Below are 22512 nucleotides of genomic sequence, written 5' to 3' on the forward strand. Positions count from 1 at the left end.
TATATTTAATTATCAGAGAAAAAAAAGGAGGGCACACAATAGTAGGTGCTGGGCTGGCTGCCCGTCTCCAATATGTCAAACTGCATTGGAGAAACACTGATGTGGAATGTGAACTTGGTTTATTGAGTATTTTTACCGGTTTAAGTCACCGGGTGTGTTTGTTTAGTAAAGGAAGAGACCTCTGCAGATAATTTGGTTTCTGGTAAAAAAGAAAATGGACACAGGAGTACCTCTAATTGCAATCTGTAATCCTCACAGCTAGATGCCACTCAATCCCCTAAATCTGACACACTGCTCCTTTAAGTGTTTGTCATTTCCTGGAAAACAATAAAAAAAATGTTGGGAACTCATCCTGTGTTACACATACTAATTTTGTGTCAAATGGAATGCTTTACCTACCTTTTGGAGGCATCAGCTCCATCACAGGGATGAACCTGTGTCTTTCTTTCACCTACACATGCATGGCCTCACTCCAAAAACGACTTTATCGTCGTTGTCTTCTGGCTCTGATTAATCCCTGACCAATTCGTCAGTAAAACCTGCCGATGCAGGTGATGGTGGCTGCAATAAATCCTCACCTCAACAACAGAGGGATATTTTCGACAAGTCCCTCCTTAGCTTAATGGTTTCGCAGGGGGTACGTAAATATGCGGAATCAAATGGCTGTCTGCTGCCAATTTCATGGGAAATTTAATGTAAATGTTAAAGCAACACTGTAACTTTAAAGAGAAGCGGGGCACCCAGTGGCCTAGTGCGAAGAGCAGATGTCCCATATATACAAAGGCGATGTCCTTGACACAGCAGCCAAAGGCTCTATTCCAGCCTGCAGCCCTTTGCTGCATGTACCCATAGCTATTTTGATGTCACCCATTGCTTTCTGGACTCCAATTTTGAAACCTCTAGTTTGGCACTAGGGCCGTTGCCATCTTGTTTTTTTGCAGTTAGAAGTTACCATATTTGGGCAAAAGGTTGGAGCTGTGAAGGAGTGAGGTGTGGCTTTGCCTGAGAAGCCGAGGACTCTTATCGGCAGACAACCTGTCATACAAAGCTGCCAGTACTTAATTATGCGTAACGTTACACCTTAATAAAATGGGTGAGTAATATAAATATACAGTTGTCAACAATGTTGAAATTGTCTATACAGACCAAAAGCATTTTTGTACCAGGCTGTAAACATGTTTCTGTCTGCTGTAAAGTTGTACGTATTAACATGGAGGTCTATCGGGACTGACTGGCTTTTGGAGCCAGCCTCAAATGGTCGCTCAAAGAACTGCAGTTCTTGGCACTGCTGTGTTGGCCTGGAGCCCTGGAGGTTGCTGCTTGGTTCTGGTATAACCATTAGCTTATGGTGGCTAATGTTAGATAATGTTAGCAGGCTTTAGATTGATATTACTGTGTAACTGACATCACTGAGTCATTGTGTCTGTATTATGATTCTTGAGCATGAAATTTCATTCTTGACCTCAGAAATTACAGTTACCTCAAGTACCTCAAGTACCTTTTTTTTTTTTTTACCACGCCTAACTCTCTTCATCAGTGAATTGGATTTGGAAAGATGTTTCTCAGTCATCAGTTGCTGTCGAAATTGTGCAGTGAACTAGACTCTTTTGTACTTGTACAGGTGATACATTTTAAAATGGTGCATCATCATGTTATTACCAATGCGGCCACATTAGCTACGGTTCAGCAAAAGGTACAAAGGCTCACTTTAAAGTCAGCCATGTTTGGTTGAGAGCTACAGTATATACGTAAGTGTTGTGATATGGATGCAGCCTATGAAAGGGCTTGACAAGTTTACTTTTTCAAACATGTCTATGTGGTGTTTTCTTCCTAGGTGTTTAGTAAGATGGGCATCCCTCAGATCAGGAATCCTGAACTCCCACCAGCCAATGAGATGCCAGAGTCTTACCACGCCTCTATAGCTCTGATTGGTTGTGGCCCAGCATCAATCAGCTGTGCCTCCTTCCTGGCCCGTCTTGGATATGATAATATTACCATATTTGAGAAACAGAAGTACATTGGAGGGCTGAGGTAACACATCGTCATCATACTGTGTAATATCAGAGATTGTTAAGTTTAATATAAGATGAAATTATAAAGTATGTTATTGTATCAATTAAATTATTTAACTTAAATTTATGGAGTTTCAAGCAGTAACAGAAATACTTCATATAGCCAATGCTGTTCATGAGAAAAATTCAGAACCCCTACAGTCCTAAAATGTGATTTATTTTATTTATTTTTTTTGTAATCTTTTACGCACAAGTTATTTATCTTGTGGGAACCAGTTATTATTTGTCACACAAGATAATTTACTATAAATTCAGATGTGTCTTTAACAACCTCAGATCAATCAATTTAAGGTCTCGTAAGGTGATATTTATCATCTTGTACAAACAAGATAAGGACTTGTGTGCACTGACAGGCACTGGCAGTGTTGACAATGACTTCTTAAACCCTTTAAACTAATTTGCATACTAGAAAATCAAGATGGAAGGAGGAGAAATATGACACACTGTCAAACAAGGTGAAAGGAGAATAAATTTAACAGCTGTATTTGCCTCCCGACAGCACATCAGAAATCCCTCAGTTCCGGCTTCCCTATGAGGTTGTCCAGTTTGAAATAGACCTGATGAAGGATTTAGGAGTCAAGGTATGTAGTTTTTAAGTGCAATTATTGTCCGTACTGTAAAATGATGGAGTACATACAGTATTTCAATAATTGTTCATTATTATGTATCTTTGGTTGCTTTGGTTTTCAATCATCTTAATGGCCTCAGCATGTGCACTGAAATGTGATACCAAACCATTAAAATGTATTGTTAATCCCATACTAGACAGAAAATGGACAAAGATAAAATAATTTGAATTGATTCATGATATTGAAAATTGCTGAACATTAGGACAATGAGCGTGTTTACATGCACACTAATAAACCGATCATTATCTGATTTCTGGAGTTACCTGACTATTAAAGTGGTCATGTAAACGGCATAATCCGATAGGCTTTATCAGATAAAAGCCATTATGTGATTATGAGAAATCAGATAAACACATCTAGCTTTTTCCCCAATAGTCAGATCATTCGGTGCATGTATACCCTTTAATCTGGTTTCTTTCGGGTTTTGCTATTTTATACTCCCACTCCACTACATTTTAGAGGGAAATATTGTACGTTCTACTCCACTACATTAATGTGACAGCTTTTGTTTCCTTTCAGATAAAGATTTTACATAAAATAATATATTTTTATATTCTCAGTGTTTAAATTGTCACTTTTATTTTATCTTACTTATATGTTATGCACTTTGTATGACAAGTTTATATACAATACACTTGTATATTGCACTTTGCAGTACTTTTACTCGAAAACTACCCAAAGTATATAAAATTGGCTCCACACTGATAAACTACACATTAGAATGCTCTCACATGTATTTGTTAATGATAACAACAAACAGTACTGTAAGAATATAAGCTGTCAGCATGATGAGTGCTTTATTTTGCAAATATATGACTTGCATACTTCGAGGTTTTTCAAGGATATGAGTACCTACTGTAACAGGAAGTTTGAGTTTTATGTCATGTACTTGGGGAGAAATCCAACTGAAGGACTGAATCATGTAAACCAGGTTTTTCTGATTATCAGATTATTGAAGTGCACGTAAACCAGTCAAATCGGATTATTACCATTACCTGATTATTCCCGGTTATCTGATTATTGTGTGCATGTAACCATGCTCAGTGATAGTGTGTTCAGAGCTTTTCTGATCTTTTCAATCTTTTCACTTTGTGTGTGTGTACATACCAGGTGGTGTGTGAGAAGGGTCTAGGTATTAACGGAATGACTTTGACATCCCTGAAAGAAGAAGGCTTTAAGGCTGTCTTCATTGGGATTGGTGAGTGCCCCTTTTAAAACATTTCAGAAATCATCTTCGCATTTTGCCTCATGGAGGTGCATTATAAACCACCATTGAAGTTTTAAACCTTTTAATCCATATGTAGCAGGGATGTCCCCATCAAGTTTTTTTGCTCCCGATCCTAATCCAAGTCATTTAATTCTATCTGCTGATACTGAGTCCTGATCCGATACTTCTTTTCTTAGATAATACAACTGCACTTTGCACACTTCAAGTACATTATTAAAATCAATCTATCTAAAATAAATCAATCATTCCAATGTATATGCTTGACAATTGAAAAGCTCTGCAGCGCATTACAAAAAAGTTGCTGCATCCAAGCTGTTCCTCAATGTTTATTTATTTATTTATTTAATTTTTACAAAATAAGTAAATAGGTCTACAATAACAAATCTAGGCTACATTAATATAAATCTCTTATGTGCTCTCGGAGCTTTTGTTGCACACTGCAGTGGTGAGTGTGGTTGTTGGCGGTTCAACACCACTGTCTGTCTCTCTTCTGCCTGTGGTGAAATATCATGTGCTGTAAACGCACAAGACTTTCAGACTTAGCTGAAAGGAAACAAGTGCTCATAATTTCAGTAAAAGACATAGATAAACACTCTCATATTGCATTTTTTGCTGTCGGTTATGGTGTGTTATATTTTGCTGTGGGCGGCGCTCAGCCCCTGCTCTTACGCACACAAAGAAACTTAGCTTAGTGGAGGAGAAAAGGAGAATGTAGACCTGTAGACAGCTCTCTCTCTGCATGTCTCTGCATGAAAAGATCATGTGTGTGCTTTCAGCCCAGTGATATGGACTCGAGTCATGTGACTTGGACTCAAGTGACTAATTTACTTTAAACTTGACTTGACGAAATCAAAAAAGATTTGCACCTGGACTCGGACATGTGACTTGGACTCAAGTGACTAATTGACTTTAAACTTGACTTGACGAAATCAAAAAAGATTTGCACCTCTACCTTGACCTTCCCACCAATAACTTGTGACTTCACTTGGACTTGAGCCTTTTGACTTGATAATACTAGATGCCCTCACCAAAGCAAGGATTATAAAGTATGTTATTTAAAAAGTGTGCCACTAATATTTTCATTCCCTTCATTTCCTGAATCAGCTAACATTAATGCTATTCATTCCCAGCAAGTCAACACTTAAGTCCCTAGATCCAATTTGTTTGAACCAATCTGATAGCATCCAATCAAGTTTTGTTCATGTGAAAAAACAAGGCAGTGATCAACAGAAAAACTAATTGCAGTATGCAAAATGGATTAAAAACAGAGGCACAACAACTGCTAACAAACTTGTTTCAACAAATAAGTAGGCAAAATTTTGAAAAGCATTCAGGATCACCCCTTTGATATATTATTATTTTGTATTTAAATTGGCATTACATTTGGTGAAAAGTGCACTTTAGGACTCGAAACTTACTTGTGACTTGCAAAACGCTGACTTGGCCCCACCTCTGATTCAGCCGTTATCTAAATCTGGTTTTATACAGTACATGTGTATACTGTTTGTAAAAATTGTTTAAGTTTGTAAAAATTTTCAAAGTCTTAAGGGACACAGTTTTGGACTGCTCCACTGAAAACTTCACCTGTTTAAACAACTTTAATGGTGGTATATACAACATTCACTGTCTGGGCTAGGATGGCTATATGCCTCTCACCTCTGACTTCTCAAGCAAACATTGAGGTGGCTGAGCCAAAATGGCAGTACCTAGCAGTGCTAACCACACTAATGGTGCTAACCAAGCTAACAGTGCTAACAAGGGCAACAGTGCTGGGGAAGCTAATAGTGTTAACCTGGGGGAATCTGAGGGTTGGTGTTGAGCTGCTGAGCTGCTGCCATCCCAAACCATGGTGGAAAGATGGCAGTAACCATTGTATGAGTGCAGAGCATATGAAGCTGATTAGCTTGTCAGTAAGATACACACACGGGACTCACGTGCATTAACATGTACACAGAGCCAGCATGGCTACCACAACAAAAAACAGAGAAGCTCAAATTACATCACACACATAGAGGGAGCGTGACTTAATTCTCTGCTCAGGACATCATTATTCCACATATCTTTACATAGAAAACAGCTGTTTGCTCTTAAATTAATGCTCTGAATGTTGCATACAGCACCTTTAAAATACACTCTTTTCTATTTGTGTGTCACTCCAGGTCTCCCTCAGGCCAACAGAGCTCCAATCTTTCAGGGTTTGACTATGGATCAAGGTTTCTTCACTTCCAAAGACTTTCTGCCCATGGTGGCCTCAGCTAGCAAGAAAGGTACTGAACACACACAAACACACAAGCATGCACATACAACATGCACATATAACCATTTAGAGTAAATACACAACACACACAACAGTTTCACTGGTGACATCACCTTAACTAACAAATGTAGGTAGGTAGGTAACAATAAGTAATAATGAGAAACTCTAGCAGGTTGTAGGTTAATTCAAATATAAAATGTTTGTGAAAGGTATATTCACGAATCAGAGACAACTTCATATTACTATGTCTCTCTGTCCCACTGTGTCTAGGCATGTGTCAGTGTCGCTCCTCTCTGCCAGAATTAAGAGGTGTAGTGATCATTCTGGGGGCCGGTGACACAGCGTTTGACTGCGCCACCTCGGCCCTCCGCTGTGGAGCCAAGAGAGTCTACGTCTGCTTTAGGAAGGGATTCACTAACATCAGGGCTGTTCCTGAGGAGGTACAGATGAGGGACATATGGCTGGATGTATAGGCAGATGGATGCACAGGCAATACTGAATATATGTGGGTCTTTTTTTCTGTCAGATGGAGTTGGCTAAAGAGGAGCAGTGTGAATTTCTGCCCTTCCTGTCTCCTCGTGAGGTCATCATGAAGAATGGTCGGGTCGCAGGGTTACAGTTCTGTCGCACCGAGCAGACAGAGGAAGGTGATTGGCTGGAGGATGAGGACCAAGTCGTCAGGCTGAAGGCTGATTACATCATCAGTGCCTTCGGTTCCATGCTCAACGAGCCGCAGGGTACATAACAGAAATCAAGTCTTTGAGCTCTTCACATCTGTAAGAGTTGTTACTGATTGATGCTGTAGGATAATGCAGACCATAAATAGAGAGATGACGTATTTTCATACATAACCTGTACCATATTTGTGTGTAGTGAGTGAAGCCATGGCTCCTGTGAAGATGACCCGCTGGGGTACTCCAGAGGTGAACACGGACACCATGCAGACCAGTGAGCCCTGGGTGTTTGCAGGAGGAGATATTGCTGGTTTGGCAAACACCACAGTGGAATCAGTGAACGACGGCAAACAGGCTTCATGGCACATTCACAGATACATGCAGGTAAAAATGTGCTTCAAACATTCAGCACATCTTAAAAATCCAGGTCTCCGACCACATCTAATTCAGCTGCCATCAGTGACAAAGAGCCAAGACACATATATGTATATAGAGTTTATATGGAATAATATAAAAGCAAATTAAATTTGATTATGTGACATCAGCATCCAAAATGAACCCATCGGGCTCCCTGTATACATTCCTGACATTTGTTATTACTGTATGATGTTCTGTGGTATGTTTGTGTGCAGTCGGAGCTACGATGGCAAAGGCCTGTCTATTGTTATTATTTGATATAATGTAAGACGTGATACCAAATGATTCAATATGGTATTCGATTGACACATTTGATCTTCTGTCAATACAACTCATTCATGTGATGTCGAATGTAAAGCAGGGGTCTTCAACATTTTTCAGGTCAAAGACCCCTTAGCTGAAAGAGAGATGGCGCAGGGATGCCCTACTACATATTTTGTATTAAACTGAGTTGCATATTAAACTGGGCCTGCAATAAGGTGTAGTGTGGCCTAAAGTGCAACGTTTAAACATACCCTCTTATGGTATTTAAATTTTAAGCTATTAAAAATTACTAGCAGATTTGTTTCTGAGGTGGACAGTATTTAAGAGTCTTTTGCTCGAGAAGTAGCAAAATGAATCATTGCGGCTCACAAGAAGATCCATACGCTTGAAACAATAGCACAGCTATTTGGCCAAAATGTTTCAGTAGTATGAAACTGTTCCCTAACTACATTGCTTGACTGTTACAGACTAACCTCGGCCAAATACCATAATATTTTGTAGGACTTTATAGTATTGATGCCCAACACAGTAAGCAAACATCTTACCCCACAACAATAACTCTGAACACATTACACGTTCTTAAACACCCATATACATTACCAACTGTTAAAGAAAACAATGATCTGAGTAGAACCAGCTGCCTGCTCCAGCAGTCCAACATCTTTTGCACCCAGTTCTCACCTCAGCAACTGGACCGCACTCTCGGGAATCCCCAGGGAGACACTTTGAAAACCAAATGACGTCCACTATAACGGCAATTTCATTCACAAAGTTGGACCTGTGTCAAAATGTACCACACACAAGCCAATCAAATACTGAAGTTACATACCATTTTGCACAAGAACCAGCCAAAAGGACGGACAAGCCCTCAATTTCTCATGACCTGGCTCTAAAACCATGACAAAAAGAGGGAGACGCAGTCTAAAGGTAAAATAATGAATGATTCATTTACATAGAAGGAATAATTCTAAACCCAGGAAACCCCAAACCAAGCTAAGGTAGAATCAGTGGTGAAGGCGTGTGTCTGCATGAGTGCTGTGTGTAGTGTGGGATGTTGGAAGTGTGAAACAAAGAATGCATTGAGGGAAGAGAGTGTCTCAGCCAAAGAGTCAGGGTTTTATAGCCTGAGAGCACTGGGCCCAGGTGCTGTGAACACTGGAGTTTTGCCCTTATCAAAAGAGTCTGAAACGGGCAACTCAGTTCCTGTACGTGGGATGAATTTAAATGTTTTGCTGGCTCTATTGCACAAAGTGATTCACCACTTGTCGCAGTCATGCTCCCAGTCATGATCTGCCATGACTGGGAGCATCACAGTTGTATACTGTAAATTAAATGGCTTTTTTTAAATGAATGGGCCAATTTATTCTTGCTAATAATATGTTGGTATTGTTCATCTCTGCAAACCCCAGATACAATACATGTACATGTTATGATGTAGCAGATAACTTAAAACTTTAAGTCTGCAGCTTGGCAGGTGTCTTGCCGAGGTGTCTCGCCATCTACCATCCCTTCCACCTCCCTGTGAAGAAGTCTGCTCATAGACTAGGTTACTTTATAAACATTGATATGATATCTATGAAACATGTAAATATAACGTATTTATGTTTTGTAGAAATGTACAGTGCCAACTTTTTTCCTCTGGTGACTGGGCTGCTGAGTACCACCACAGTCATGAGACACAGAGTACATCATGATGTATTCACCTCAGGCCTGACTCCATAAAATGTAAGGTTAATGATCTAAGTCAAATATTTGTCCCACCTCCCTTCCTCCTGCAGTCCCTGTATGGACAGACAGTGGACCCAGTCCCGAAGCTGCCGTTGTTCTACAGTGCTATAGATCAGGTGGACATCAGCGTTGAGATGTGTGGAATAAAGTTTCCCAACCCGTTCGGCCTGGCATCTGCTCCTCCCACCACCAGCACAGCAATGATCAGAAGAGCTTTTGAACAAGGATGGGGCTTTGCTCTGACCAAGACATTTGGACTGGATAAGGTACAGTACCCACACACACACACACACACACACACACACACACACACACACACACACACACACACACACAAACAAAGTGATGTACCAAGCCAGCACATAGAGTTGCACACTAGTGTACAAAAAGAAGTAATTTTTTCTTTTTTTTTTCTTTTTGGAAGCAACCCAGATGGCAAAACCTATTAGCTCTTTTAGTTTTAATAATATGTTCAAGCAGACACAAAAATAAAGTTAACTCGTAGAAATTTTTATATTAGTAACTTAACAAAAGGAACAAACTTCTTGTACCCATGTTCATAGCCATTAAAACCCATTTTAGCGTGGCTATTTATTTGTTTGGTTTGTTGCGGGTGTATTTACAGTATATCTCACAGGTATGACTACAAGGCAGTGCTTAAAATTTAACAGAGATGGTAACATCTTAATTAGCCGAATACTGCAGGATTACAATCAGCAGCCCTTTTCATTGGTCTTTAGTCTGCCAGTAATTTTCTTGATTAATTGTTTAGTCTTTAAATTGTCAGAAAAAAATACAAAAAATATCCATCACAGTGTGGTAAAGCCCAAGTTTGCATATTCAGATTGCTCGTTTTGCCCAACAAACTGCCCAAAGTCTCCTTGTTCTTAGTTTACCATCATGATACAATCGTACAATCAGCAAGTATCCATATTTGAGAAGCTGGAACCAGCAATTTTTTGTCTACTTAACTGAAAAAAAGACACAGTAATTGGTTGATTGTAAGAATAATAATACTAATAATGCTCATCATTGCTTATTTCTTCGTGAGCTCTTTCTTCGTGAGCTCTTTGTAACACCAAAAGACATATATGTATACATATATATATATATATATATATATATATATATATATATATATATATATATATAAATATATACATATATATATATATATATATATATATATAGACATCAGAAGCATTAAAGTGCTGCATTAACTTCTGTCAGTCACCAGAATTATTTCTCCACATTGGTCCTCCTGATGATGCAGGATGACAATCACCAAAACAGTCCAATCAACAAGTTACCTGTCAGTCTGCATTACTTCCAGTTTCCTCTTCTTTATTTGTTTGTGAAAAGTCGGTGTGAACTGGACCAGAACTAAAATGCAGTAATGTATCTTTTTTTTTTTTTTTTACCCCTGAGCTAAGATAAATATATTTTAGCTCACATTTTAGGGAATGCCATTTTTATTAACTCTAATGAAAACATGAAAAATTGTGTACATGACAGGAAACTAAATTTTGACTCAAATTTTACTCAAAATAATTAGCCTTTAACAGCCACCATTGCCTCTATAGCTGTGTTTCCACCAAACACTTTTGGTATTGTACCTTTAGAACCAAAAGTAGCTCTTATGAACATATACCTAGACCATAGATCCATTTAGCATTTCCAACGCAGACAGCACTCTTAAATGTAGGTGTGGTTGTTGTCACTCACTGCTCCGTCCAGCTCTTGCTGTATTTCCTCTTCACCAGTTATGTAGAGGGAAGTCTGCACCTCGTCCACAGCACACAGTTGGAACACCAACATTTTCGGTACAAAAAAAGGACATGGTGAAGTGAGAGTCTCTTTCGGTGGGATATTTAAGAAAAAGCAGGGTTTTGCATCGTGACCTTTTTAGGCAAGAGCAGGGGTGTAGTGCTGCTAGAGCGCATCAGAACAACACTCCTCCACAAGTTAGGATTAGAATATGTGCAGTTCACACATTGAAATCCATTTACATTTTTTTAAACGCTTAAAGCGAGAGAATTAAATTAAAGAGTTGCCACACTGACATTCAAGGTGAGTTGATTGATTCATGGGGCGGTACAGTGGTGTAGTGGTTAGCACTGGTTCAATCCCAGGAGGGAGCCCTTCTGTGCGGAGTTTGCATGTTCTGCCCATGTCAGCGAGGGTTTTCTCCAGGTACTCCGGCTTCCAGCTCCTCCCACAGACACAGGTTAATTGGTGGCTCTAAATTGCCTGTAGGTGTGAATATTTGTCTGTCTCTATGTGTCAGCCCTGCAATAGTCTGGCAACTGTTACCCTGCCTCTTGCCCAATGACTGCGACTGCAGGAGGATAAGCGGTTATGAAAATTAATGGAGGGATGATTGATTCGTGTTGTCAACTTATGCATTGAAAATATTTACAAGTAAAGTGCCAGTAGCTGCCCCCAGTTGGCCCAATACATTTTTTCTCAGATTAGAGCTCTTGCTAGAGGCAGCAAAACATCCTTTCATTCATAGTTCAAGTTTACTAATGTATGTAAGACTTGCCCCGATATGAACAGTGGTTACACAGGCCTCAAACTAGCCACAACTCAGTCCTGAGCAAGAGGGACCATCCTCTACTGACCAATCAACAGACTGCAGTGTTTCTAGCTCCACCTTTTTGTATTGCATCGGTGTGCTACGTACCCTATCAGAAGGGTGATGAAAAATGGGGACAGTAAGGCATGGTTCTATTCATACCATCCACAACTTCTCACAGTGGAAATGGCAAAAATGTGCACCAAACTGAACTAAACTGACCTGCACTGCTTGGTGGAAACAAGGGTTATGATGGGCGTCTATAAATCTGTGTCTGCAGGATCTGGTGACCAACGTGTCTCCTCGTATTGTGCGTGGCACTACCTCAAGTCATCTGTATGGACCAGGTCAAAGCTCCTTCCTCAATATTGAGCTCATCAGTGAGAAGACAGCAGCCTACTGGTGTCAGTCGGTGGCCGAGCTAAAGAAGGACTACCCTAATAATGTAAGTTTCTCATCACGTCACATTGTCTCTTCACGGACATAGTTCTGCTTTGACTCTGTTTTACTAAGGACATGAAAAGCATAATTGACAACATGCAGAATATTGCCAATTAGGCTGCAAAACAAGATGTGACTCCAAGAATGGACCAATAAATGGTTTGACATCTTTGGGACATTTGAAAATGAACCTCTCCCTGTCTCTCTGTCAGGTGGTGATCTCCAGCATTATGTGTGCTTACAACAAGGAAGACTGGACAGAACTAGCCAAGATGGCAGAGGTGAAAAAAAATCACACACCAGGAACAGAATCTGCACCATTTACAGAATAAAGACAGGATCACTATTGTCTGATTGTTATATACAAATGTTACAGCTCTGTGGTTTGTGAGAGTGTGAAACAGAGACATTAATGTGTGTTTAGGCATCAGGAGCAGATGCATTGGAGCTGAACTTGTCTTGTCCCCATGGGATGGGAGAGAGAGGCATGGGACTGGCCTGTGGACAGGTACACACACACACACACACACACACACACACACACACACACACACACAATTCTAAACTACATAGTATATGCACGTATATTTTCCTTGCTGTAAGCACACAGTATACATCATCATACTGCATTTATCAGACCATCAGTAGGGTAGGCAGGCTCTTACCACATTGCTCTCTTTTGGGGTAAAATAATCCAGTGTCGAGCGTAGGCGGCAACAGCGTACACAGAGGAAATAGAAACATGTCTCCAAATTTCTGCTTTGAAGAAACTGGTTTAAATTTGTGCCGAACAGCTTTTCGACATTTCACTATTTCATTGATCTCCAATTTGTTCCCCTGCCATGTTCTAAAAAAGACATAAGATAAAACGACTTTGGCTTCAAGCTATGAATCAGGCGGGCATCATGTCATCACCAACGGCGTGGGGAAAAGAATTCCACTGTCACATCAGGAGAGGAAGGATGAAATGTAAAAAAAGCTGTTGTGCAACGGGTTGAAGAAGGCTTTCACACTCAGTTTTGAGGCCCATAACATACATGAATATTCACTGTCAGTGTGGTAAATGGCGAAATGATGCTGGTGACAGTTACTACTGATGGACGTTAGCTTGATAGGGAAACTGCTGCAGTAACATTGTGTAGCAGTTTTAGAATGTCATCTCCAACTAAATCTCAGTCTGTAGATCAAACAGTTGTGTGTTAACAGGTAGGTTATTAACAGACAACACTAAGCCTAATGATACCTGGTGATTCACTTGAATATAGATGTCTGGATAAGCAGTATCTGGCCACTGCGTTGAGTTATTGCCTAAAGGGACATGACGGCAATCAATCTTACTTTATTAGGTATTGTGAACACTCATGTTCAGGCAAGGTTGCAAAACAATTTTCTAAACATATCTATAAAACAAAGGGTTTTTAACAGAAAATAAATACATACAGATATGTCAAAATAATAATCCAAGCATGTCAAACTGCACTGACACCAATAGGATCTTTGATTTTCTATCCTCCAAAAAGGGGCATGGCCTTAATATTTTACAAAGTACCTATATGTGCCGGTCGGATGTACACAATCTTTAATATCTTGTTCTGCCACATTATAGATGGTAGCACCTGGTGTAATCTTTCAAAAATGAACACAGTGATAAGCTGAATTGTTTGTGTATTCACATGTTTATGTCTTTGCCATTAGGACCCGGTGTTGGTGCGTAACATCTGTCGCTGGGTGCGCGCAGCCATTTCCATCCCATTCTTTGCCAAACTGACACCAAATGTGACCAATATTGTCGACATCGCCAAGGCAGCTCAGGAAGGTAAAGATGTTTCACCACACCATACTTGCTTATTTTTTCTTCCTCCACATCATTTCTGCTACTGTATTTCAGTACCTCATTTTACATTACATTACACTGCAAATCATTAACATTCAGCCAGGTATGTGTGTAATGAATATTGTTTTTTATAGGTGGAGCAGATGGAGTAACTGCCACCAACACAGTCTCAGGTTTGATGGGACTGAACGCTGATGGCGTCCCCTGGCCAAGTGTTGGAAAGGGCAAACGCACCACGTATGGAGGGGTGTCTGGTAAGAATGCACACATAGACATACATGTGATACACATAGCCTGGCATCACCAGACCAATTCACAAATGCGAATAGTCTGGAACCTCTCCGTTGCTGTTTTATCTGAGTTTGAAAATAATCCTTCAACAGAAATTTCACATAAGCTTCAGCCATCTTGGTTGTATTTTGTATGATTTGGTCTAACAGAAGCATACAAAGATTAAACAAGAGGAGTCCCAAAATGGACCCTTGTGGGACCCCACATGTCACAGTCATCTGCTCTGACTTAATAGTTACTAATCAAGACAAAGTACTTCCTGTCATAAAGATATGACTTAAACCATTGAAGGACAGTTCCAGAGATGCCCTTAAGACTAGCACTTAAATTCAATAGCACTAAAACAGAGACTTTGCCTGAGTCAGTGTTCAGGCAAATGTCACTGAGTGCAGTCTCAATGCTGTAATGGAGCCGAAAAACCTGACTGAAAGTTATCAAAGCAGTTGTTCAGCTTCATAAAAGTTGCCAAGTTGCTAATAGACAACTTTTCCAATAACTATACTTGAAAATTGTTAGTTTGAAATAGGTTGTTCAGAACAGTGGCATCAAGACTGTTCTTCTTTAGGAGAGGCTCAATGACTGCAGTTTTCAAAGCATTTGGAAAAGTTCCAGATTGGAGAGAGTGAGTTGTTTTACCCAGCTGCTCAGCACAGTTTTAAGGAAGCTACTGGGTAAAACGTCTAGCCAGCAAGAAGAAGAACTGAGACTGGAGACAATGTCTTCCAGTGTTTTGTCATTGGAAGACTTAAACTCTGTCATACCAAACAAAATACCTTGGGAATGGTGACTGCAGTGATGGTACTTTTTTCTTTGGCATTGTGGAGTAGGGGGACCAGACGCATCTGCTGGAGCAGATAAAACATGAGCTTGCAGATTTCGTCTGGTTCCCAGGCTAACAAACATGAGTACTTCTAGAGAAAAGGTACTGCACTTCTAATAAACCTTGGTGGACTCCCTCTTTTAAGGAGCAGTGTGTAGGATTTAGTGTTATCTAGCAGTGAGGTTGCAGATTCCAACCTTCTCTCTGCTCACCTTCACTCACCCTTCCCTCTCCAAGCATAACGGAGAACCTACGGTAACCCTCAGGTAACATAAAAAAAACAAAAAGTCCTCTTTAGGGCCAATATTTGGCTTGTCCGTTCTGAGCTACTGTAGAATAGCCCATACCATGGCTGGAGTTTAAATACACCATAAAGGGTGCATCTCTACTTTACCATTTAATACTACTATAACCAAAAATAGCACTCTGTTACAAGCAAGTATCAAATCTCAGTGTCCTCATTTTCAGAGTATTTAAAATAGCAGAAACCACAGACTGCCTGAAAAGAAGAAGTAGATAGACCTTTTGGTGAAAGATTTGAGCAAGCTTTTAATAATATTAACAATGTGTGCAGGTAATGCCATCAGACCTATTGCTCTCAAAGCTGTATCAGCTATCGCCAGAGCACTTCCTGGTTTCCCAATTCTGGCCACCGGAGGCATCGACTCAGCAGAGAGTGGACTACAGTTTCTTCACGCCGGGGCCTCAGTGTTACAGGTGATAATGTTAGTGTGACAGTGACTGAAGAACCAGTTTCCTCACACATTCTTTATTAAAATGTATTATCAGTCACTCGCTGTTCGAGTTTGTTTTTCACGCATGCCTCCATGGAGAACTGCCAACATATTGATTTACTGATTGACTGGGGACCACGTTTAACTACAGCAAAACTATATCAAAACATCTGCTTACAAACTCACGCAATTCGTGAAGTATAATCCAAGTCTCATTTATCCACTCAGTACTTCCCAAACATATGCATTTTCGCTAAAGCCTCACTATTTAAAACTGAACTGAAGGTAAAACATATCTCATCATCATCATCATCATTTGTCACATGGAGACAATACAAAGTACAACTCCAGTAAACTGGGATTGCATCAGCTCCTTTAATTCCTTTTTTTTTTTTTCTTCTTACATCGTTGGCTGATGCCTTATAGTCATCCACGATTCTGTATGGTCCTAGAAATCCATCATGTCTGGTTGTGGATGATTTAACTGTCCACACATCCTGACCTCAACAAGATGATCTGCAGGGTCGCTCTTCCTGAACAAGAAAGCATTGCACCACCAAGTTTCTGTGAATCAAAGGATATCACAGTTCCTGATTAATGCCTGTTTGATGGCTAGCAGGATGCTAGTTCAGCTGCTGCCCATTCTTCTCCATCTTGATGTTTACTGATGTTAACATTTGAAAATCTTGACCTGGCTAGCTAGCAGCTAGCTAGCTAGAAGTGGAGCGTTTACAGCCTGCTGAGTTGATTTCCTCATCCTGATGGCTCACTGTCACAAGCCACCACTGTCCAAGCCAACCACAGAAAGCACCACCAAGCCTTGCAAAATAGAAAGAAGAGCACAAATTTAGCACACATTTAGGGAAGCAGACAGAGAGGCAGCTGGAAGCATCTGCACCTATGTCATTTGGCTCTTCAAAGTCAGACTTAAATGCTAATACTTTAGTGATAATGCATGTATTTGGGAGGTACTGAGCATTAATACTGGATAAATGAGATTTGGATTATACTGAACAAGTTGAGTGAGAGTTTGTAAAAAAGATGATTTGATACAGTTTTACTGTTGTTAAATGTGGTCCCCAGTCAATCAATAAATCAATATGTTCACCATTTTCCATAGATGATTGCAAGAAAAACAAAGTTGTCTTCATGAATTCAAGGTAACGGGGCAGGACTAATTGATTTACAATTTATTTGTAATGAAATTAAATGTAACTCTATTGTCTGTGCCTTTTGGAATGGCAATGATTGATCCAGAGAACTTATAAATTATCCAGTAAGTAATCATATCAAGCTCTGTAGTGGATATTTTTCGCAGAGGATGGTGTGAACAATGATATGTTTTTTAAGAAGCACTGCAAAACAAAGTTCCCCTCATTTAAAAGTAAGCTATTGTGGTTAACAAAAATATGTGTGCACAGTATAAACCATACAGTAAGTGGGTTTCAAAAAATGTCAAAAGCAATTTGACAGATAGAGGCAATGACAAGCTGCAGTCAGTAATGTATGAATTGTCAAATTTGTCTTCACAAAATAGCATAATTTGAAGCAAAATAAAATTTAACTCTGTTTGGTTTGGATTATATTTTTGTTTATGTCTATCTGTCCTGTGTCTGATTCCCACAGGTGTGCAGTGCAGTACAGAACCAGGATTTCACAGTGATTGAGGATTACTGTGTGGGTATGTTGCTGTGTTTCTGATACATTTTCCCTTGAAAAGACATGAAGTAAATCTAGCATATTTGGACCTAAAAGAACAAATGATCAATAATGACAAACATCTCTAGATGTCTATAACTGTTTTTTTAGAAACAATAAAATACATGCATTTGGCTCTGAGATGTGTTTGTATGCTCTCAGCTGTCCTTGGCGCTACACTTCCCTGATGACGCCATCCTAATATCAGCAGTAACTGCCATTTGAACGGCAGGGCAGAGTGTGGTGATTAGCCAGCCAGCGGGATACACACACAGGAACATATGCAATAACATGCAAGCGCATACAAGGAACAAAGAAGATCAAATTACAACACACCACCTGCTTAGGACGCATTACTCCACTATGTCTTCATATAGCAAATAGTTGTTTGGTGCTATGTTAATGCTCTGAATATCACATGGGCCTGCGGAACCTTTAAGTAAACAAGAATGCCACATGGTTGTGTGCCTTGGCAAACCTGTCAAGTTTCAGTCACAGTTTACATCCACGTCTGTGAACATGGATGTGTCACACACATATCTTCCCCCCAACAGCACAGAAGATCTATACAATCAATACAGTTTCAAGGTGGATACCCAAGATTAGTGTCACCAATTCAGTATCTGACTAAGTGTAACTTCTTATGTTCCTCAGATACGATGTTGAGTAATGGCTAGAAAAGGGTTTTTGCAGAACATTAAGATGTCACTGTGAAGCTGACTTTTGACTTTTTGGATATAATATGTCGTCACTTCAGCATTTTACCCTGTTAGATTTTTTTCTGAATTTTTTTCATAATTGGTATATGAATTATTGAGCTTGGCCAAAAACATGTTTTCTAAGTTCCCAGTGACCTTCACCTTTGACCACCAAATTCACCAAAGCTATAATGATAGGATAATACCATTATTGTGGTTATCTGCGTTCAGGTCTGAAGGCCTTATTGTACCTGAAGAGCCTGGAGCTGAAGGACTGGGATGGTCAGTCTCCTCCAACAGAGAGACATCAGAAGGGAAAACCTGTTCCCAGACTGGAACAACTGGTGGGAAAGGTACTACTGCTTACTACCAATATTTCTACTATTAGCATTATAGTGACTACTACTGTTATTAGCTCCACATACTAATGTAGAAGAAGTAAATCAAAGACATCCTGTCAGGCTGTTTGGTCACCAAATACCTGCATTTGACTGCTTCTCCATCTGTCTAATTTACAGTTTTGCATTTATACAAGTGAAGTTAAATATACATTACAGAAAAGGGAACATTATAAAACACTACTTATACACTGATAAACCACGCAGCACCACCTAGAGGATTAGGTGCATAATTACAGTACAGAACCACCAATTACTTCAACTGTAAGGAAACCATATTTGAAACATCTTCTTGGATACAGATACTGGGGCGAGGACACCACAGTGTTCATCTATATAATTTAATCGCAGATAATGTTAAAAAGGTAGCTCTTCACTTCACCTGCCGTCTGCCTTGTTTCTGTTAGGGCTGAGTCTGTGGAGTGAATCAACAATCATTACACACATGAGACAGTGCCCCTGTCATTGTTTGCCTTTGCCCCTAACTTGTGCTGATATGTGTGTGTGTGTGTGTGTGTGTGTGTGTGTGTGTGTGTGTGTGTGTGTGTGTGTGTGTGTGTGTGTAGAGCCTCCCTAGCTTTGGTCCATATCTCCAGGAGAGGACAGAAGCCATTGCAGAGTACAAGAAAAAGCTCAGAAACACACAAACTGATGTGATGGAGGCCACCACCAGCCGGATCAACACACCCAAAAAACCTGTTCCTGCTGTCAAGGTATGACACACACACACACACACACACACACACACACACATATTCTTTTGATGCAATGTTCTGTCAACTAAGTTTGTAAACATACTCTGTGTGTGTGTGTGTGTGTGTGTGTGTGTGTGTGTGTGTGGTCATGGGTGCGTTTTTAGGATGTGATAGCAAGAGCCCTGCGCCACATCGGAACATACCAGGACCTTAACAACATGGAGCAGGTACTTTTTCATTTCATTCAGCGATTTCAGGTAATCCTTTTTTTCTTGTCCCATCCTAAAATGGAGGGCGTGAGGTTAATGACCTATACTGTAGCCAACCACCGGGGGGCGATCAAGATGTTTTGGCTGGCTTTACTTCTGGGGAGCTGTCATGTTGTCCATCTTTATTATACTGTCCCTGGCACAGTTTTCACGTGGACCTGCTGATCACTAATGTCCAAGTTATTAGTCCCTGCTGACTCTGTGTTACTGTCATGGAATATCCACAAAGAGTTGTAAAACTGATGTTTGTATGAAAGGTCACAGATCATTACTTTGAGTTTGAAATAAATTAAATATAAATGTATCATAATCATGACCTTCCCCTGCATTCTCAGGTCCAGGCTCTGATAGATGAAGAGATGTGTATCAACTGTGGAAAATGTTACATGACCTGCAATGACTCTGGTTACCAGGTATGTCTGTCAGTCTGTCTGTCTGTTACATACAAATAGTTGACTCTTTGTTTTTAACACTTCTTTTTCAGACTTATCAGCCTCAGTCCTGTAACATGACATGCTTACTGTCTTTGCAGGCTATAACATTTGACCCAGAGACCCACCTTCCCGTGGTGACTGACAGCTGCACGGGCTGCACTCTGTGCTTCAGCGTCTGTCCAATTATAGACTGCATCAAAATGGTTACCATGAAAACACCTTATAAACCTAAGAGGGGTGTGCCTGTTAGTCCTGTGTGCTAAAGGGAAAGACAATCCAGAACTTTCCACCTTTGGTTTTAAGACTAATTAATTGTGGTTTAAGAATTTGTTCGCCATTGATGCAAGTCATTTGGATGGTGTAAAGAATTCAAAAGTGACAAAAAAATGAAATCTAACATGTTTATTGGCTTTATAGAGAAGAATGGGTGGGACTTGTGAGAAATTTAGTCTAGATTTGGAGAAATACTGGCACCATTACGGTATTACAATTGGAAAAAGGGGCAACCTTCCTTTTTAAGTTCAAGGTTCACAACAAACATAATTTTTTTCAATATTTTAACTATAATTCTTATCAAAATTATGTTAGTAAATGTGTGATCTGCTTTATGTTATCCCTCTGTAAACACCTTGGGTCTCATTCATGAAACGTGAGCAGAACGAATTTGTGTGTAAACTATACGTTGAAGGAAATTTGCGTGTATTTTGGCATTCATCAATATGTTAGTAGCTCCAATCATTTTTTTAGGTACTAACAAAATCTACACCTGCCTACACCCACCTGTACCCATTGTACACATATTTTCGTATTGTGCTCTATTATGTTCATAATATGGAGATGCCTTTGAAACACATGAGTTAAACATGACAAAAGATTAGAAATATAACACATTTAGCTAAATTAGTTGGCATTTAGCAGATTCAAGCTTCAGATTAGGCTTCTTAAAAATGTGAATGAGTTATTTGAATGGACTTAATACAAAACTGGAAAACACTGTTCTCTGAATAAATAAAATAACAAACCGACCAATCTATCCTCTACACTGCAAAGTAGGCCTGTGTTCAGTCACAACAAGCAGGCTAAGTGGGGAGACATAAACTTTATTTTAAATGGAATTTTGGTTTAAAAAAGACAAGTGAAAGTGGGAAAGCAATTCAGTGTCTGTCTCTACTCACACCGGGCAGTTGGTGAACAGGAATCAGACTACTTGTAAACTTAACGGCAGGTTATTGCCTACATTAGACTGCCTGTATTAAGATGTTTCAATAGTGGTTAAATTTCACAACAGAGACAAAGAATGCTGATGCTAAGGGGAAACACTATCGTTACTTGGCTGTCCATGATGGCAGATGAGGGAGACGTGATGCTGCTCTGCAGGGTGCTTGATTTGCATGTGGCTGCCACGAGGGAAGCTGAAGAGGACAGGGGCTTGACTCAAATGTCACTGTCGGGCATACAACACACTTTTAATTTGAGAATTGATGCCATAGGCCAAATTTAAAAACTAAAATATAAAATTATTCAAAGAAAAAGAAGAAACATCTTGCAGAAAGGGCACTTATCTAGACAGGGGGTTAAAGGGCAGATGCTTGAGCACCACCTGCGGTCTATTAATTTACCTGTCCCTGTCACACCTCTACTAACAGAAGAAAATAAAATGTTTTTCTCAACTCAGCTTCACCTAAACATCAACCTCATTGTTGGAAAAGTTTTTCTTTCTCTCTCTCTCTTTGTTTGCACCATGTTCGCAGGTCGACAGGATGCACCTATTCTGGTAATTATCACCTCCATATATGGTGGTCACTGGCTATAAATGGGCAGGGATGTACATTAATTGCTGACTAGCAGGAGCACGCTGTCAGTTTCATCAACATACATACATGCTTTTGATCAAATCCGAGTTTTCCACAGCCTTCATGAACCCGGTGTAGGTTTTTATTACCAAGGGTTTTCATGTGCAAATCTACTCACAGATTTACAAACATTTCATGAATGAGACCCCTTATGTTTAATGTGATAATGGACAACTTCAAATTAATTGTGCATATTGTATATTAGATATATTAATGTAAAAGGAAATGCATCGTTGATATAGTCTATGATTTAAATAAAGTTTCTTTGATGAAACAAACCATCTGTACACTGGAGTGAAACTGACATGATCAGATACATGTAAGACGGGGCATACAAGTACTAATGTTTCTCAGACATCACGAGTCAAACTGGAATGAAATTCATGTTTGAAGGACTAAAGGATGGGCCACAACTAAATGGAAAATGGAAAGTGGACTTGCTCTTGTGTAGCACCTTTATTGTGCGAAACCCGAAAGTCTCCCAACTGGGGGACTTTGAG

The 22512-nt window shown here is 39.8% G+C and overlaps 1 protein-coding gene across 1 annotated transcript in view; it reads left to right on the forward strand.

Annotated features, from left to right (window-relative positions):
- Positions 1 to 22290, forward strand: part of dpydb (dihydropyrimidine dehydrogenase b) — a 37035-nt gene extending 14745 nt beyond the window's left edge. Inside the window, exons 6-25 of the mRNA XM_049599247.1 lie at positions 1835 to 2031; positions 2572 to 2653; positions 3812 to 3899; positions 6089 to 6196; positions 6457 to 6626; positions 6713 to 6923; positions 7060 to 7244; positions 9320 to 9535; positions 12128 to 12292; positions 12501 to 12569; positions 12713 to 12796; positions 13984 to 14104; positions 14257 to 14376; positions 15808 to 15950; positions 17594 to 17648; positions 18595 to 18716; positions 19328 to 19474; positions 19621 to 19683; positions 20061 to 20138; positions 20258 to 22290. Coding sequence (XP_049455204.1) covers positions 1835 to 2031; positions 2572 to 2653; positions 3812 to 3899; positions 6089 to 6196; positions 6457 to 6626; positions 6713 to 6923; positions 7060 to 7244; positions 9320 to 9535; positions 12128 to 12292; positions 12501 to 12569; positions 12713 to 12796; positions 13984 to 14104; positions 14257 to 14376; positions 15808 to 15950; positions 17594 to 17648; positions 18595 to 18716; positions 19328 to 19474; positions 19621 to 19683; positions 20061 to 20138; positions 20258 to 20422 — 2589 coding nt within the window. The 3' untranslated portion in view covers positions 20423 to 22290. The remainder of the gene's footprint in view (positions 1 to 1834; positions 2032 to 2571; positions 2654 to 3811; positions 3900 to 6088; positions 6197 to 6456; positions 6627 to 6712; positions 6924 to 7059; positions 7245 to 9319; positions 9536 to 12127; positions 12293 to 12500; positions 12570 to 12712; positions 12797 to 13983; positions 14105 to 14256; positions 14377 to 15807; positions 15951 to 17593; positions 17649 to 18594; positions 18717 to 19327; positions 19475 to 19620; positions 19684 to 20060; positions 20139 to 20257) is intronic.
- Positions 22291 to 22512: the final 222 nt, after the last annotated feature.

Source organism: Epinephelus fuscoguttatus, linkage group LG15 (genome assembly GCF_011397635.1).
Source record: "Epinephelus fuscoguttatus linkage group LG15, E.fuscoguttatus.final_Chr_v1".
Taxonomy (NCBI): domain Eukaryota; kingdom Metazoa; phylum Chordata; class Actinopteri; order Perciformes; family Serranidae; genus Epinephelus; species Epinephelus fuscoguttatus.